Below are 17,476 nucleotides of genomic sequence, written 5' to 3'. Positions count from 1 at the left end.
CCCCAAAAACACACCCTTGGGGAGCCTGGCTGGCTCAGTCAAAAGAGCATGCAACTCTTGATTCTGGGTTGTGAGTTTGAGGCCCATTGGGTGTAGAGATTACATACACACATACATATATACATACATAAACTTTTAAAAAAATAAGAAAACACACCCTTATTCTTAGGAGATGTTTGGTGAATGATTCATGGGTCAAGTCATGATACCTAAGACATGCCTTCAAATACCTCAATAAATGTGGTATAGAGAGAAATAAAGAAGATATGGCAAAATCTTATCAGTTGGTGATCTATGTAAATGTCATTTTCATTGTGAGGCTCTTTCAATAGTGTTGAATTTTACTTTTTTTTTTTTTTAAGCAGGCTCCATGCCCAACATGGGGCTTGAACTCATGACCCTGAGATCAAGAGTTGTGTGCTCTACCAATTGAGCCAGCTAGGCACCCCTAATTTTACTATTTTTTTAAAAGATTTTATTTATTTGTCAGAGAGAGAGAGCACAAGCAGGGGAAGCTGCAGGCAGAGGGAGAAGCAGGCTCCCTGCTGAGCAAGGAGCCCAATGCGGGACTCGATCCCAGAACCCTGGGATCATGATCTGGGCTGAAGGCAGACGCTTAACTGACTAAGCCACCCAGGCGTCCCTACCCTAATTTTACTATTAAAGAGCAAGAAGAACCAACCGCCTTTCCTGGGCAAGTGTGGGGTTTTTTTTACAGATATCGGGAACTTTTGGTATCTTGACTTTAAGATAAACTAGGATGTGGATTTTATCTAGATTTACTACTTTTTCATTCCTTTGTCCTTTTTGAAGGAAATATTAGGAGAGAAGTCACAGAAGGCCATAACTGCTTTTACCCATAGAGCTAATGCTCCATAACTTGTTCCAGATCATTAAAAATGAAGGAAAACTTTCTAATTCTCTTGTAATTTTTATGAAAAAAATATTAATATCTAAACCTGATAAGCGACATTAAAAGAAAATATGGGCCAAAATAACTTATGAATATCAACAGAAAACATATAAAATATTAACAAAGAAGAATCCAAGCAAACAGGAGCTCAGGGATACTTCCACAACATAAAACACATACACACATCCTTAGTTCTAAAGCCGGTTTGTTAGGTGGGGAAACACTACAGGCATTTCTGCCGAGATCAAGAACAAATCAAGGAAGCCGACTGTCTCTGCAACTATTCAAGACTGTACTAAAGATATTAGCCATTCAATTAGACAAGATAAATCAGAGGTAGAAAAGGAGGTAAAGAAGAAATAAAATTATCAAAAAAAAATAAGATTATCACTATATCATAGGTGATGTAATAGTATATCAGGATATAAAGTCAACTTACTAAAATCAAGGGTACCAATCTAAAACCAAAATTAAGAAAGAAATGCCATTTACAATCATACCAAAAAGAATAAAATATGTAGGAATAAATTGAAAAAAGAAGCCTAAGATCTATACACTGACAATTTCAAAATATTGTGGAAAGACATTAAATACCTAAATAAAAGGAGAGACCTCTCAGGTTCATGAAAGACAATGCTGTTAAGATTGTAATGTTCCGCAAACTGATCAACAGATGCAATGCGATCCATATCAAAATGTCAACTGCTTTTGTTGCTGAAAATGATCATATGGAAATATAGGAGACTCCAAACAGCCAAAATAATCTTGAAGGAAAAAAAAGAGAAGAACAAAGTACAGTACTCACACTTCCTGATTTCAGAACTTACTACAATGCTACAATAAATCAAGACAGTATGGTGCTGGCATAAAGACAGATACATAGATCAATGGAATATAATTCAGAGTCCAGAAATAAAATCTCCATTTATGATCAGTTCATTCCTGAAAAGGGAGCCAACAAAATTCAATGGAGTCTTTTTAGCAGCAGTGAAGGAACAAGTGGATATTCATGTACAAAAGAATGAAGTTGGAACCTTACACTTTATAACACACATGAAAATTAACTCAAAATGATCAAAGGCCTAAATGTCAGAGCTAAAACTAGTAACTTCTTAGAAAAATACATAGCAGTAAATTCTTGAGACCTTGGATCACACAATGATTTCCTAAGTGTGATACCAAAATCAAAACAACAAAAGAAATCATAGAGTGTAATAGAATATTATTCAGCCAGAATAAAAGAATGAAGTTGATATTATATTGATGAATCTCAAAAACACTATGAAAGAAGCCATTCACAAGAGGCTACATGTTGTATGATTCTATGTATATAAAATACTCCTGATAGTCAAATCTATAGAAAGTAGACTAGTGGTTACCAGAGGCTGAGAGTAGGGTATAGAGAGTGACTACTAATAGGTATCAGATTTCTTTTTGGGGTGATAGAATTACATACTGGTAATGGTTGCACAAAATTGTGATTATATTAAAAAACACTGACTTGTTCCCTTTATTTTTTCAGATTTATTCATTTATTTATTTGAGAGAGAGCGTGCACGAGCAGGGGGAGGGGCAGAGGGAAAGAATCTCGAGCTGACTCCCTGCTGAGCGTGGAGCCCTATGCAGGGCTCCATATCACTATGCTGAAATCATGACTTGAACCAATATCACTTGATCTTAGCCAAAAGGCTGAGAAGTGATGACTTGAGCCAATATCAAGAGTTGGATGGATGCTCAACCAACTGAGCCACCCAGGTGCCCCCAAGACTTGTTCAATTTAAAAGAATGATTTTAGGGGCGCCTGGGTAGCTCAGTCAGTTGGGCATCTGCCTTCAGCTACGGTCATGGTCCCGGGGTCCTGGGATCGAGCCCCACGTTGGGCTCCTTGCTTGGTGGGGAGCCTGGCTTCTCCCTCTCCCTCTGTCTGCTGCTCCCCCTGCTTGTACTTGCTCTCTGCCTCTCTCTCTCTCTGTGTCAAATAAATGAATAAAATCTTTAAAAAAAAAAAAGAATGATCTTATGTTATGTAAATTATGTATCAATAAACCTGTTGAAAAAATTAAGTCTTCCTATTGGAAAACCATAACTAGGTAAAGGACAAAACGGTAGAGAAAAGGTAATTTATAACAGTAAAGAACATGATTAAGTATTTCGGGAAAATTAATAAACATTATAAAGATCTCAGTTCTTCCTAAATTAATCTGTAAATTTAGTGCAATTCAAATAAAATACCAATAAGCTTTCCATGGAGTTAGAAAAGTTAATAATAGAGTTTACATGGAAAAACAAACATTCAAAAATAGGCAGAAAAACATTGAAAATCTAAAAGGGGTGACTAGCCCTAACAAACATTAAAATGCGCTACAATATAACTATAATAAAAGCAATGTGGTAGTGGTGCATGGATCCACAAATAGAACAGAAGAGAAAGCCCAGAAATAGACCCAAGAATATATGGAAATTTATTATATGATGAAGGTGACATTTCATTTTTTTTAAGATTTTATTTATTTGACAGAGAGACACAGTGAGAGAAGGAACACAAGCAGGGGGTGTGGGAGAGGGAGAAGCAGGCTTCCTGCTGAGCAGGGAGCCCGATGCGGGGCTTGATCCCAGGACCCTGGGATCATGACCTGAGCCAAAGGCAGACACCTAACAACTGAGCCACCCAGGTGCCCCGAAGGTGGCATTTCAAATGAAGGGAGCAAAGATGGATGTTTAAATGAATGGTGTTGGGACAACTGGGGTAGCCATGTGGGAAAAGATTTCATTAGATCCATACCTTACTTTATACATAAGAATAAACTCCAAATGGATTAGGGATTTAAATGTAAAATATAAAATCATACATGTGATAGAAGAAAAAATGTATATTTATCTTTAACCTTGAGATAGCTTCTAACCAAGACACAAAATTCAGAGATAATAAGAATGATGAATTTGACTATATTAAAAAATAAACTGCCATGGGACGCCTGGGTGGCTCAGTCAGCTAAGCGTCTGCCTTCAGCTCAGGTCATGATCCCAGGGTCCTGGGATCGAGTCCCACATTGGGCTCCCTGCTCAGCGGGAAGCCTGCTTCTCTCTCTGCCTCTGTCGCTCTCCCTGCTTGTGCTCTCTGTCTCTTTCTCTCTGACAAATAAATAAAATCTTAAAAAAAAAAAATAAATAAATAAACTGCCATAATCAAAATAACAAAAAAAAATTGAGAAACTGGGAGAAAATATTTACAACATACACTTCAGACAAAAGGCTAATACTCCTAATATATAAAATCACTCTTAAAAATTGAGGGACGGGGCGCCTGGGTGGCACAGTTAGTTAAACGGCTACCTTCGGCTCAGGTCATGATCCCAGTGTTCTGGGATCGAGCCCCCCATCAGGCTCCCTGATCAGCGGGGAGTCTGCTTCTCCCTCTAACCTTCACCCTGCTTGTGCTCTCTCTCACTTGCTCGCTGTCTCTCAAATAAATAAATAAAATCTTTAAAAAAAAATTGAGGGACAAATGATAAAAAGCCAGATAGAAAAATGGGGGAGACACACAACCCCAATACTCATGAAATAGAGAGAATTGGCTCTTAAACATATGAAAAAAATTTTCACTCACAGAGAAAATGCAAATTGAAACAACGAGATACCATTTCTCACCTATCAGGTTTGTAAAAAATTAAAAGTATAACAGTACATTCTGTTGTTGAGTTTTTATTGAAGAGTATTTCTTTTTTAAAAAAAATATTTATTTATTTGACAGAGAAAGAGAGAGCATAAGCAGGGGGAGTGGCAGGCAGCGGGAGAAGCAGGCTCCCCACTGAGCAAGGAACCCAATGCGGGACTTGACCCCAGGACCCTGAACCGAAGGCAAATGTTTAACCGACTGAGCCACCCAGGTGGCCCCCAAGCCTCAAAATTCTTACCTAATTTCCATGAATTTTCCACTGTTGTATCTTGATCTTCACCCAATCCTAATCACATTGAAAGACGGGCCTTAAACCAAACTTCCAATTGTCAATAACATCCATCCTTGCATTTCCTCCTTTGAAATACTACCAAAGCTCTTTATACGTGGTGTTTTCCTTTACCACAGTAAGCAATAAGCTCAGTTCTGTCTGATATTTAGGGAGCCAGCATTCGATACTGAAAACAGATTATGTATACAAGACTGTCCAGAAAGTTGTCTTGCCAAAATATATATTATATAATATATATTTTAATATATGTTTAAATCTTAAAATATATTTATATATTAAATTTTATATATTTAAATATATTTAAATTTTATATAGTAAATATATTTAAATTGTATGTAAATATTTATGTATATATTTATATATTATATGATATAATATCATTATATATAGATAATCTAAATCTCATTATGCTTCTTGATCCCACTACTTATTTAGAGGATACAGAGAGGGGCGCCTGGGTGGCTCAGTCGTTAAGCGACTGCCTTCTGCTCAGGTCATGATTCCAGGGTCCTGGGATCGAGCCCCGCATTGGGCTCCCTGCTCCATGGGAAGCCTGCTTCTCCCTCTCCCACTCCCCCTGCTTGTGTTCCCTCTCTTGCTGTCTCTCTCTCTGTCAAATAAATAAATAAAATCTTTAGAGCATACAGAGAAGTCAGAGAACATGTTTAAGTAAATCTCAAAATGGCATCAGCAAAACAGAATGGAAGATGTTCCTTCAGCAAATAAATGGTTAACAACAAAAGAGATGAAGAGGAAACTTAGAGATTAAAGAAGATTTTAAAAGCATATAAAGAGAAATACGTCAATCAGAGAAAGACATGTATCATATGACCTCACTGATATGAGGAATTCTTAATCTCAGGAAACAAACTGAGGGTTGCTGGGAGTGGTGGGGGGTGGGAGGGATGGGGCGGCTGGGTGATAGACATTGGGGAGGGTATGTGCTATGGTGAGCGCTGTGAATTGTGCAAGACTGTTGAATCACAGACCTGTACCTCTGAAACACATAATACATTATATGTTAAAAAAAAAAAGAAAAGAAGAAGAAGAAGATAGCAGGAGGGGAAGAATGCAGGGGGGGAAATCGGAGGGGGAGACAAACCATGAGAGACGATGGATTCTGAAAAACAAACTGAGGTTCTAGAGGGGAGGGGGGTGGGAGGATGGGTTAGCCTGGTGATGGGTATTAAAGAGGGCACGTTCTGCATGGAGCACTGGGTGTTATACACAAACAATGAATCATGGAACACTACATCAAAAACTAATGATGTAATGTATGGTGATTAACATAACAATAAAAAAATTTTTAAAAAGCATATAAAGACATTGGAGGGAGAAAAAAGGGAAGGAACTGATTTCCATTAAAATCAGAAGAGTGGTTACACTTAGCAGAGGGAGAAGATTGTGATTGGGTGTGGACATGTGAAGGGCTTCAGTGTGGACTAGAAAGCTTTCCTCATTTGGAAAGACTGGCTGAAAGGTATAAAATAAGTTTTTGCATTATTATTAAAACCTTTCTGGGACTTGAAATTATTTCAGAATAAGAAGTTAAGAAAAAAAGTTTTAATTCCTAACGTGGGTGTTTAACACATTTAACTCATTGAGCTAGACATGTGCTTAATGCAGCTCTCTGTATTTGACTAACATTTTTTAAAAAATGGTTTAAAATTAAAAATTTAAAAACAGATTAATTGATTCTAATACTTATTATTCCTTTTTTTTTTTTTAAAGATTTTATTTATTTGACAGAGAGAGACACAGTGAGAGAGGGAACACAAGCAGGGCGGGTGGGAGAGGGAGAAGCCAGCTTCCCACTGAGCAGGGAGCCCGACGCAGGGCTCGATCCTAGGACCCTGGGATCATGACCTGAGCCGAAGGCAGACGCTTAACGACTGAGCCACCCAGGCGCCCCAATACTTATTATTCCTAATGATTCAAATCTAATAAAACCTCATATGAGCTGATTCCTCCTAACAGTTGTGGCTGCGTTACTTATTACTCTCTCCTGAGGCCTTCTATTCTGGTCTACGATGGTGCTCCTCAAACTCACAAAGCTCTCTCTGGCCCCCTTCCCTCCAGTCTCCTCAACCCTTTCTCCCTGCCCCAGCCACTCCTGAGCCTTCCAAGCTGTTCATTTAGGTTGGAACATTCTTCCCAGACAAACACATGTCCTGGGCCCTTATGTCAGGTCCCCTCTCAAATGTTACCACCTCAGAAAAGTCATCCGCAACTACCTTATCTAAAATGGCCCCATTTCTGCTTACTTTCCATCATTCCATTGCCCAATATTATTTATCTATTTAGCTGTTTACTGTTATCCTCACTCTAGTACAATGTAAATTCCACAAGAGCAGGGACCTTATAAGTCTTATTCACTATCACTGCATTGATATATGTGTGTGTGTGCAAAAGGGGAGATAGAGAACAGTTGAATCCAATGTATAGATAAAATATTGCACGAATGAAAAATGAGATTCCCTGTCACTGAAAATGGGTTTGAAATATAAGGAAAGAAGATGAATGGCAAATGGCGTAAAGTTGAAGTTTCTTCTACAGCTCATGTGGAGACCTTGATTTCCTCCCCACGTCACAAGCCCATGCTCTTGGCACCACCAAGTCTTGGTACCTTGGAGGGCTTTACAAATACCACAGAGATGTACTCCTTCCCCTTACCACATAGGCTGCTACCAGCCCTGATGGCTTCCCTTTGCCTTCCTTGCCCTCCTTACCTGTGTACTGTCTTTGTGTTTCTTCCCTCAAAATCATCCAGGGCTCTTTTCCTTGCTCCAATAAGTCAACCACATCTGGCTTAGAAATGGAATGTCCTGCTTACAAGAAAAAAAAATGCCACATGGTACAGAAATAAAAACAGAACTCACAAAATCTTTAGCTTTGCTTAAATTTGTCATGAAATCAAGGTTAAATGTTAATGATACAGACTTCAGATAATAGAAGGATGAGATGATTTAAGGAACCAGGCAGGTATGATGAAATTTTATTTTAATTTAAACTCATATAGACTCTTCCTCTTAAGAGAAAATTGAACAAAGTGACTGAAAAGGTTAACAATGTTTGAGGACACTCATTGGAGCTAAGGGCGTGTGCACAAATTCTTTCTCCTCTAATGTCTACTAACCTTGTGACTTTGAGGAAACCATTTCAACACACTGCTCCCCAATATTGGCAAGTAAAATCGGTATGATAATACTATTATTGCGTGGTTATTTGATGATTAAATTTGTATGCATGTATATATATTCCTCTCCCCCCTGCTTCCCAGGAAGAGTATCATAATTGGGACAGAATGCCAATTAAAATTATTTTATTTCCTTAAGAGGAAAACAAGAAGCATCCTCATTCACTTATAAAATATTCATTCAATTATAAATGTCATGCTCATGAATTGTAACTTTCAACCATAAATCATATAAAATTGGTTGCAGGAAATGAAATGTGTACCCTTCAGTTTTAAATGAATATTGCTTATCCAGTCCACCACTACAGAAGTTATAGAGCTCTTCTCACAGCTACAGCCAATCACAAATCTTCATCTAACTATTGCCCTGCAGGTGGATCAGAGGATGACCCAGCAAATCCACAGCAATATTCAGCCTGAACACAGTGGGAAACAAGGCTTCTTGGACAACAGCTATATATGGAATAAATATAAGGAATTTTTGTCCAGCCCCATGGGAAGTAAGGAAGGGAGGCAATGACAGGAAGGGCGAGAGGCAGGTGTGAACATCACCAAAAGAGGAAATGACCATGGTTGGTGGCAGAGGCACTCACAAACTGACAGACCTCAAACCTCCCTCTGGGAACAAGAAAAAGAAATTCAGCTTACATCTTGAAAGACAGCTTTGAAATTCCGTGTGTTGAAAGTCAACATACCACAGAGCACATTCTAAATTTCTCGTGGCAAATGAACTTACCCAATGAGACCAAGTTTCTATAGGTCTCCAACATCACATCCCTGTACAAGTCCCTCTGAATAGGGTCCAGGCACTCCCACTCCTGCCGAGAGAAGTCTATGGCCACGTCCCTGAATGTCACTAATTCCTGAAACTGCAAACCCATGTAGTATGAAATTGGAAACACATTTTCAAGATGGTAAAGACAGGAGATTACAGGAATGAATTAAAGAAAGGGAGTGATATAGTACAAATGGACTAGAAAATCAAAGCCAAATGCCTACATATTCCTGAAGAATCCTATTGCTACAGACAAGTCTTTGTAGGTTGTGGGCCATCACAAAAACTCAGACCTACTGGGGAATGGATAGGATTAAAGTTTTCTTCCTATTCAATAAAGTATAATGCACAATCATGTAGTCAGCTAGTTGCATGATGTATAAATTCTCAAAAAAACGCCAGGTTCTAAATTATTTTTCCTTCAGAGTTAAACGAAGATGGGATTTGCCTCCCATATTGAATATAAAAATTTCTGTATTAAGTAAAAGCTTTTGAAAAAAGTTGACATTTCTAAAGGCATTCAGTTCATCCTTTGTCAGAACACATCATAAACATTTTTCTTTGTTTTGACAAATAAATTCTGGATGTCACAATCCATTTTATTATAGATATCTCAGACTTAATCCATTCCTGACAGTTATATACTTGGTTGGACAAAATTTCAAAGGTCTTCATCAATTCTAGAAATTAACACATTTACACTCCTTAGGATAAATTCTCATTCATTGTCATCTTTCATCAGTTACTCAAATTTTTGTTTCTAACTGTATACTGATGAAGGATGGGAGCCATAATCAAATAGATGTCACCCAAATTCATCAGATCGCATTCAACCACAAAATAGATATATTTGTCTCTCAATAATTCCTTAGAAAGATGCATGACCCAAATGTTTCCAATCATTCTACAATGCTCAAGAACATGAGATACCATCATATACTAAGACTAAGACCAACTGATACCAATATCCATCTCATCTGCCTAGAAAATTCAGGTCTGTGGAGAATTTGAAAGTCTACCTGTGGTAATTAAATGGGACCAACACCTCTAACTCATCAAACCAGAGACCTATAAAGGAAACTCAAATATTTCCTTCACGGGACTTCACTCCTTTACTGCTCCATCACAGCCTTTGATTGAAGACTAAGCATAGAAGTGGAATGAGTAAATTGGATGATAAATAAAAAACTGGATAACAAACACTCATTAGGAGGAAACTGAGCTATTTTCTATCACTTTTTTTTATTTTAGGACAAACTGTAGAGCAGATAACTGAAAGAGGCCCTCTTAAGTAGGAAGCTTTGGGTTAATTAATAAAAAAACCCACATAGACTAAAATCATAATATTGCAAGAAGACAGGAATAACCAACTTACACAGGTCATGGTTTTAGAAATATAAGACCTGATCAGTGCTCCTTGGTGTTCCTCCATTGAAAACAATTCAAATTCCAGAGAATCCAGAGCTGAGATAAGAAAAAAAGTTTTAGTGTTCCCAATATGACTTAATTTAACAAAATCTTTTTGTTCCTCCATTCTTCTAAAATTAGCCCCCACTACTGCACACACAATTTAGGGAAAAATAGAAGATGGATCTAAGGTCTCTCCCAAGTCCCAGGACACCAGACTACACAAAGGTCGTTGTAGAATAAGTCACTTCTCTCAGTGAAGCCAGATCCAAACACAGGAGCAGGAGATCTCCTGGACAAGCTCCCATGTTGGGAAGGCTGATCTAGTCCTGAGATTGGGCTGCTCAGTCTTTCCATGAGTGGATCCACCTGCCTTCACTCCCACCTTCCAAGGCTGAAAGAGGCCTCACCATCCAAACCAGAGGTGCTTTTATGGCCTCATGGTCCATTGAAGTTGGTCAATATATGGGAAATGAACACAAAGAAGGAATTGCTTAGGCCTACATTCTGTGTTTGGAGTCCAGCCAAGCTGACTACTTAAATACTAAATGTTCAGGCAACAGAATACAAAGCAGCCATTAAATGCTAAAAAGGAAAATATATTTAAGGACATGGACGATATTACAGATATACTACCAATAGAAAAATAAGATAAAAAATAGGAGTACAACATGATTAGATCACTAAAAAAGAGACAGACATTGGGGGACAGGGAATAGGATATCAACTGATGGAAAGGTTTGGTAATTTATCCATTTTATTACATTACACAATCCTATGTTACCATCCCTTTTTTTATAGGCGTAATCTTGGTTTTCTTTTTGTTTTAAATATACTTCATAATTATTTTAACAGTGGCCATACATTAACTTAAAATATATATATATACACAAATGTATGTGTTACAAGAAGCTATTCTCCAAAAAGTACAGACTTCATTTAATTTAAATTAAATTAAATTAAAATTTTTAAAGATTTTTTTTATTTATTTGACAGAGAAAGAGTGCAAGTAGGCAGAGCAGTAGACAGAGTGGGAGGAAGAAGCAGGCTCTCCGCTGAGCAGAGAGCCCAATGTGGGGCTCAATCCCAGGACCCTGGGATTATGACCTGAGCCAAAGGCAGACGCTTAACCAACTGAGCCACCCAGGCGACCCGAGATTTCATTTAATTTTAAAACACTTTCTTCTTGAGCTTGGAAAAAAGCTCTGAGTACTCTAAAGTCTTCTTGACCCCAAGGAGGTTTTTTTCTTGACATTTAGCCACAATGTCTTCCAGACAACTGCCCAGTCAACTTATCCTATTAGTCTCATATTGCATCTAAACATCAGTTGAGGGAAGAAATTAGAAGGCAAAAGTTTACACAATAAATCCCACTTATCTCCAGAGAGATTCCATGGGCTCAGTATAACTTGTTCATACTTTACAGTAATGGCCAGAATCCAACCAATGTCACTTTCCCATGAATTCCCAAGGTAGGTCATCTAACTCTCTTTAGTGGTCTTTACTATACACTGATCTATACTTATTCTTAATCGTAGTGTATATGCCGCTGGATTATTGGCATTTAAATGTAACATCTAAAGGGGCACCCAGGTGGCTTATTAGGTTAAGCGTCTGACTCTAGATTTCAGCTCAGGTCATGATCTCCAGGTCGTGAGATCGAGCCCTGTGTCACAGGCTCTGTGCTGAGTGTGGAGCCTGCTTAAGATTCTTTCTTCCTACGCACACCTCCCCCCACTCCATTCAGTACATTTGCTCTCTTTAAAAGAAAAAGGGAGGGGGGGAAGGAAGGGCTACATATGTATAGTCATTTAATCAACTCAAATGCTAGTACCACAGGGTCAGACAATATTGTAGGCCCTTAAAATGTCTAATTTCTTATATGAAAGTCCACTATTAAAAATTAAGGAAATAAAAAGAGGTATAAAAGTTATATGCAGAATGTTTTTCAGAGAATTTTCCTATAACAAAAAACTGAAAACATGTTAACAGTAGGCAACATGTTAAAAGAATTATGTTGGGAGCACCTGGGTGGCTCAGTCTGTTAAGCAGCAGACTCTTGATTTCCACTCAGGTCATGATCTCAGGGTCATGAGATCGAGCCCTGCCTTGAGCCCCAGAGATGGGCTCTGCATTCAGTGGGGAGTCTCTCTGAGATTTCTCTCCCTCTCCCTCTGCACTCCCCTGCACCACCGGTGCTCTCTCTCTCAAATCAATCAATCAATCAATCTTTAAAAAAAAAGAATTATGTTGTAATACATTCTGGCATACTATGCTATTATTAATAATTATGATATTGGTTCACACAAACAAGTGAAGAAAAGATACTTGTGATGAATTACTGAGTGAGGCAGGTAGCTTTTAAAAATAATCAATATTTGGGAGGTGGTCTCTTGCTATAATGAATACAGACTGTTGTCAGACCTTTAGGACATGAATTTCAGATTGAAACTCTGATGTTTACGAACATGCCAGTCCCTTGAAGTCTCATTGGTAAACTGGGAAAGAATATCAAATAGCATATAAAATAGTCTGAAGATTAAGTAATCTATATAAAATACTTAATAAAATAATTGCTTAAGTTAGTTATTATTATTTAAAGTGGAGAAACTTCGGGGCACCTAGGTGGCTCAGTGAGTTAAGCACCTGTCTGCTTTTGGCTCAGATCATGACCCTGGAGTCCCAGGATCAAGCCCTGCATCAGGTTCCCCGCTCAGCAGGGAGTCTGCTTCTCCCTCTGACCCTCCCCCTTCTTGTCTTCTCTCTCTTTCTCTCAAATAAATAAATAAAATCTTAAAAAAAATAAAGTGGAGAACCTTCCAAGTTCCTTAATTTACTGTTTTAAAAGAAACACAATTCTGCTAATTCCATTTTTTCTTACAATAAAATTTAAGTTCCTTAGGCCTACATTCTTATAATGCTAATTAAAAAATGTCAAAGCCTGGCTTTAAGCATGTAATTCTCCTCAATAAACAGATATTAACAAAAAAGATTCTCCAACACTTTAGGAGAAAATATGCCCATCCCCTGCCCCAGGCAGTTCAGAAAAATCATTTCAACATCCTAAAGGAGTTCAGAGAATCTGATGATCAGGTACCAAATTAAGAATTTAGTGAGTGTCTAAATACTGGTTTTTGGAACAAGGTGGAGATTTATCTGATTATTCGTAACTTTTACTACCTATTCCATGTTTCTGTTTACATAAATCTATCATTGGAAATGTTTATACAACAGATACTTGGAATAACCCAGACATCAGATCTTTTCTATATTCTCTGAAATGACATTTAATCTAATTTTAAAAAATCGATTTTATTTTTTTTCAAAGATTTATTTATTTATTTGAAAGAGAGAGAGAGAGAGCACGAGCAGGAGGGTCAGACGGAGAGGAAGAGGAAATCTCAAGCCGACTCTGAGCTGAGCACAGAGCCTGATGCAGGGCTCAATCTCATGACCCTGATATCAAGAACTGAGCCAAAACTAAGAGCCACCCAGGTGCCCCTAAAAAATTGATTTTAAAATGCTATGTTGGGGTGCCTAGGTTCCTCAGTCAGTTAAGTGCCTGCCTTTGGCTCAGGTCATGATCCCAGGGTCCTGGGATCTAACCCCACTCTGCAGGGAGCCTGCTTCTCCCTCTCCCTCTGCCTGCAGCTCCCCTTGCTTGTGCTCTCTCTCTCTAATAAATAAATAAAATCTTTAGAAAAAATGCTATGTTAGCAGAAATGTTACCATTTTCTGGTAACTGATTTTAACTGACAAATCTATGTTCCTAAGAGGTGAAAATACTCAGAAAGGTTTTTCGAGTAAGGGGATTAAGGGCCTTCTCTTTACATGCATAGAGACAATAATGAAACTCGGGATTTCTTTTACAAATTAAGAGTTGGAAATTCTTTTGTCACCTTATGTGATCAAATACGGTTATTTTATATTACAGAATCAAGACCAAAAATATATGGTTACAGATAAAAACTGGAAAAATCTATATCAAAATATAATTGGTGATTAACGGCAGTCGGGGGGCAGGGAGGAAGAAGGACATGATGACAACAGACTATGGGTAATTTTATCTTTCTTGTTCATTAATTCTTTAGGTTACTGGATTTTCCTGCAATGGTCAGATATAATTCCTACCTGGAAATATGGCACCAATATTACACAAAATATTTTTTAAAGTAAAATTATAGGGAGATCTTTCCACTCATAAACTGTAAACTCTAACTCTGAATTGGAAGGACAATGTTGTTGAAATAAATTTCACCTACCATTTCTTGGACAATCCTTGAGTAATATCATCAGTATAATTCAAAAGTGGGTATGCAAGCTGGTACAGTCACTCTGGAAAACAGTATGGAGGTTCCTCAAGATGTTAAAAATAGAGCTACCCTACGACCCAGCAATTGCACTAGTAGGTATTTACCCCAAAGATACAGATGTAGTGTAAAGAAGGGCCACATCCACCCCAATGTTCATAGCAGCAATGTCCACAACAGCCAAACTGTGGAAGGAGCCAACATGCCCTTCAACAGACGAATGGATAAAGAAGATTATATATATATAATGGTCCATATATACAATGGAATATTATTCAGCCATCAGAAAGGATGAATACCCACCATCTGCATCAACATGGATGGAACTGGAGGGGATTATGCTAAGTGAAGTAAGTCAAGCAGAGAAAGACAATTATCATATGGTTTCACTCATATGTGGGACATAAGCAATAGCACGGAGGACCAAAGGGGAAGGGAGGGAAATCTGAAGGGGTAGAAATCAGGGAGGGAGATGAACCATGAGAGACTATGGACCCCAGGAAACAAACTGAGGGTTTCAGAGGAGAAGGTGGGGGGAGAGGGTAACAGGGTGATGGGTATTAAGGAGGGCACGTGTGGTGATCAGCACTGGGTGTTATACGTAAATAATGAGTCACTGAGCACTACATCAAAAACTAATGATGTACTATACAGTGGCCAACTGAACATAACAAAAAAAAAGTTTCACTATCAAGATTTTTCTGTGAATGAACATAATTCAGGTAAGTGGAATTAGCAGATTGATACATGTGTAAAAAGCAGACAGAAAACAGTTTTGTATACAGTAGATTCTCAATAAATGTAGATATAGATGTCTCCTTTACACATATGTAATTAAAATACCATTTTGGATACAAACCTTGTAAAATATTTTACATAACCCTATAGTATTAAATGAGATTCATATCTAATTTGAAGTGCTTTTGAATAATACTTCTCATATTTATGAATATTGCTTCCCATTACATTATGTATTTTTCCTTCTTATGAAGAATCTTTTAAAGATTTAATTTATTTATTTGAGAGAGAGAGCACATGTGAGTGTGTTGGGGGGAAGAGCAGAAGGAGGGGGAGAGAGAAAGAATCTCAAGCAGACTCCCCAGTGAGTGCGGAGCCTGACATGGAGCTCCATCCCACGACCCTGAGATCATGATCTGAGATGAAACCAAGAGTCGGATGCTTAACCAAGAGCCACCCAGGTGCCCCGTGAAGAATCTTTATAAGCATAATTTCACTAGCTGCATGTTATTTTATCTCATGTATGTATGTAGTATGTGGTGGGATTTACTCAACTATTTCTGTAATCTTGAACACTTTATACAAGATTGTATCCATTATTACCATTTTGTTTCCAAACCAACATTTCTGAGTATTTTTGGTCATATTCACCTTTGATAATCAGTAAATACACACTTCTGAATACTGTTTCAAATGATCTATGGGCCCCTGGAAGCTCACAAGAGCAATCAAAGAACGGAAGATTAAGAACCCCTGTTTTTAACCAGTTGAGCCTGTGGATAATTTTCTTACCTTGCAAATAACCATCAATTACCTTCGTATTTCCATTATTACTATTGGACCCTGAAGGGGAATCACCTAGAATTACAACAGTTAATATTTATTGAACAATCCTATGTTCCAGGCTCTGTTGTCATGAGCTTTACATTTTTATCCTTGTTATACCCCTATGAAATATGTACTATTATAATGTACATCTGAGCACTGTGGAACACAGAGGCTGTGTGAATACACCAAGCTCATACAGCTAGGAAGTGGCAGAGCCAAATATTCAAACCAAATATCGGATATCCAGGGCCCATCCTCTTCAATATCACACCACACTGCCTCTCAAAATTCACCCAATGATATACCTGAAAAAAACTCAGGCTGCCAGGCCAAAAATAACACCTGACTAGTACTACTGGTCATAACTTAGAGATCACCTGAACATATTCCTCCCCTTGTTGACACGGATCTCTATCCTCAAATACCCAGTTACAGTCCCACTTCCAAAAGCTTCACAAAGCAGATGCCTTTGTCATTTGTTGACTATCAGGCCTCTGCAGAATATCAGAAATATGTGGTATGTAATTCCATATAAACCCACGCTGCCTTGCTTAATCACCATCTAAAATAAAGACCAACTGGGGTACCTGGTTGGCTCAGCCAGTTAAGTGTCTGCCTTCGGCTCAGGTCATGATCCCGGAGTTCTGGGATCGAGCTCCACATCGGACTCCCTGCTCAGTGGGGAGTCTGCTTCTCCCTCTGCCCCTCACCCCACTCTTGTGCTCTCTCTCTCTCAAATAAATAAAAAATAAAAATAAAATAAATAAAATAAAGACCAACTGTATAATTCAAATGATTTGCCAATTGAATATATGACTATTACCTGGAGAAGACAGAGAAAATCAGAGCCACATGAAGGATTTATCTCAATGACTTCTATCCATTAACTGGGGATGGAAGGTGTAAAGACGGTCTCTACCTAGTATATACTTCAGGCAAAGAAAATCAAATGTTCTCATGTCCAAATAAAAGTTTTGTGAACACTGAAACTCACCTGAAGTTTGATTTTCTGGCATTTACCTAAGAGAAATAAAAACTTAGACCCACCCAAAGACTTTCACAGGAATGTTCTTAGCAGCTTTAATTATAATAATGCAAACTGGAACAACCAAAATGTCAACAGGAGAAAGGATGACTACATTATGATATATCCATATAATGAAATACTATTCAACTATATTTTGGATTGAACTGATATATGCAACAACATGGATGAATCTCAAAATAATTATGCTGAATACAAGAAACAAGACAGACCATATACTGTTTGATTCTATCTGTATACAAATCTAGAAAGGGTAAACTAACTTATGTTAACAGACAGCAGATCAGTAACTGCCT

At 38.0% G+C, this 17,476-nt stretch overlaps 1 protein-coding gene across 7 annotated transcripts in view; it reads right to left on the bottom strand.

Annotated features, from left to right (window-relative positions):
- Nucleotides 1-17,476, bottom strand: part of LOC116623243 (zinc finger protein 573) — a 61,173-nt gene that overhangs the window by 37,004 nt on the left and 6,693 nt on the right. The window contains exons 3-6 of one of the 7 annotated variants that reach the window (XM_032390199.1): nucleotides 14,522-14,594; nucleotides 10,228-10,316; nucleotides 8,814-8,946; nucleotides 7,611-7,709 (exon numbers count right to left, since the gene is read on the bottom strand). In XM_032390199.1, coding sequence (XP_032246090.1) covers nucleotides 7,611-7,709; nucleotides 8,814-8,946; nucleotides 10,228-10,316; nucleotides 14,522-14,552 — 352 coding nt within the window. In that variant the 5' untranslated portion in view covers nucleotides 14,553-14,594. Of the gene's footprint in view, nucleotides 1-7,610; nucleotides 7,710-8,813; nucleotides 8,947-10,227; nucleotides 11,111-14,521; nucleotides 14,595-17,476 lie in introns of those variants that run through there. The other 6 variants (XM_032390200.1, XM_032390214.1, XM_032390198.1 and 3 more) reach the window with 6 other exon arrangements.

Source organism: Phoca vitulina, unplaced genomic scaffold (genome assembly GCF_004348235.1).
Source record: "Phoca vitulina isolate PV1807 unplaced genomic scaffold, GSC_HSeal_1.0 scaffold58, whole genome shotgun sequence".
Lineage (NCBI taxonomy): Eukaryota > Metazoa > Chordata > Mammalia > Carnivora > Phocidae > Phoca > Phoca vitulina.
Note: the sequence above shows the minus strand (reverse complement) of the source record. Positions and strands in the feature narration are given on the sequence as shown.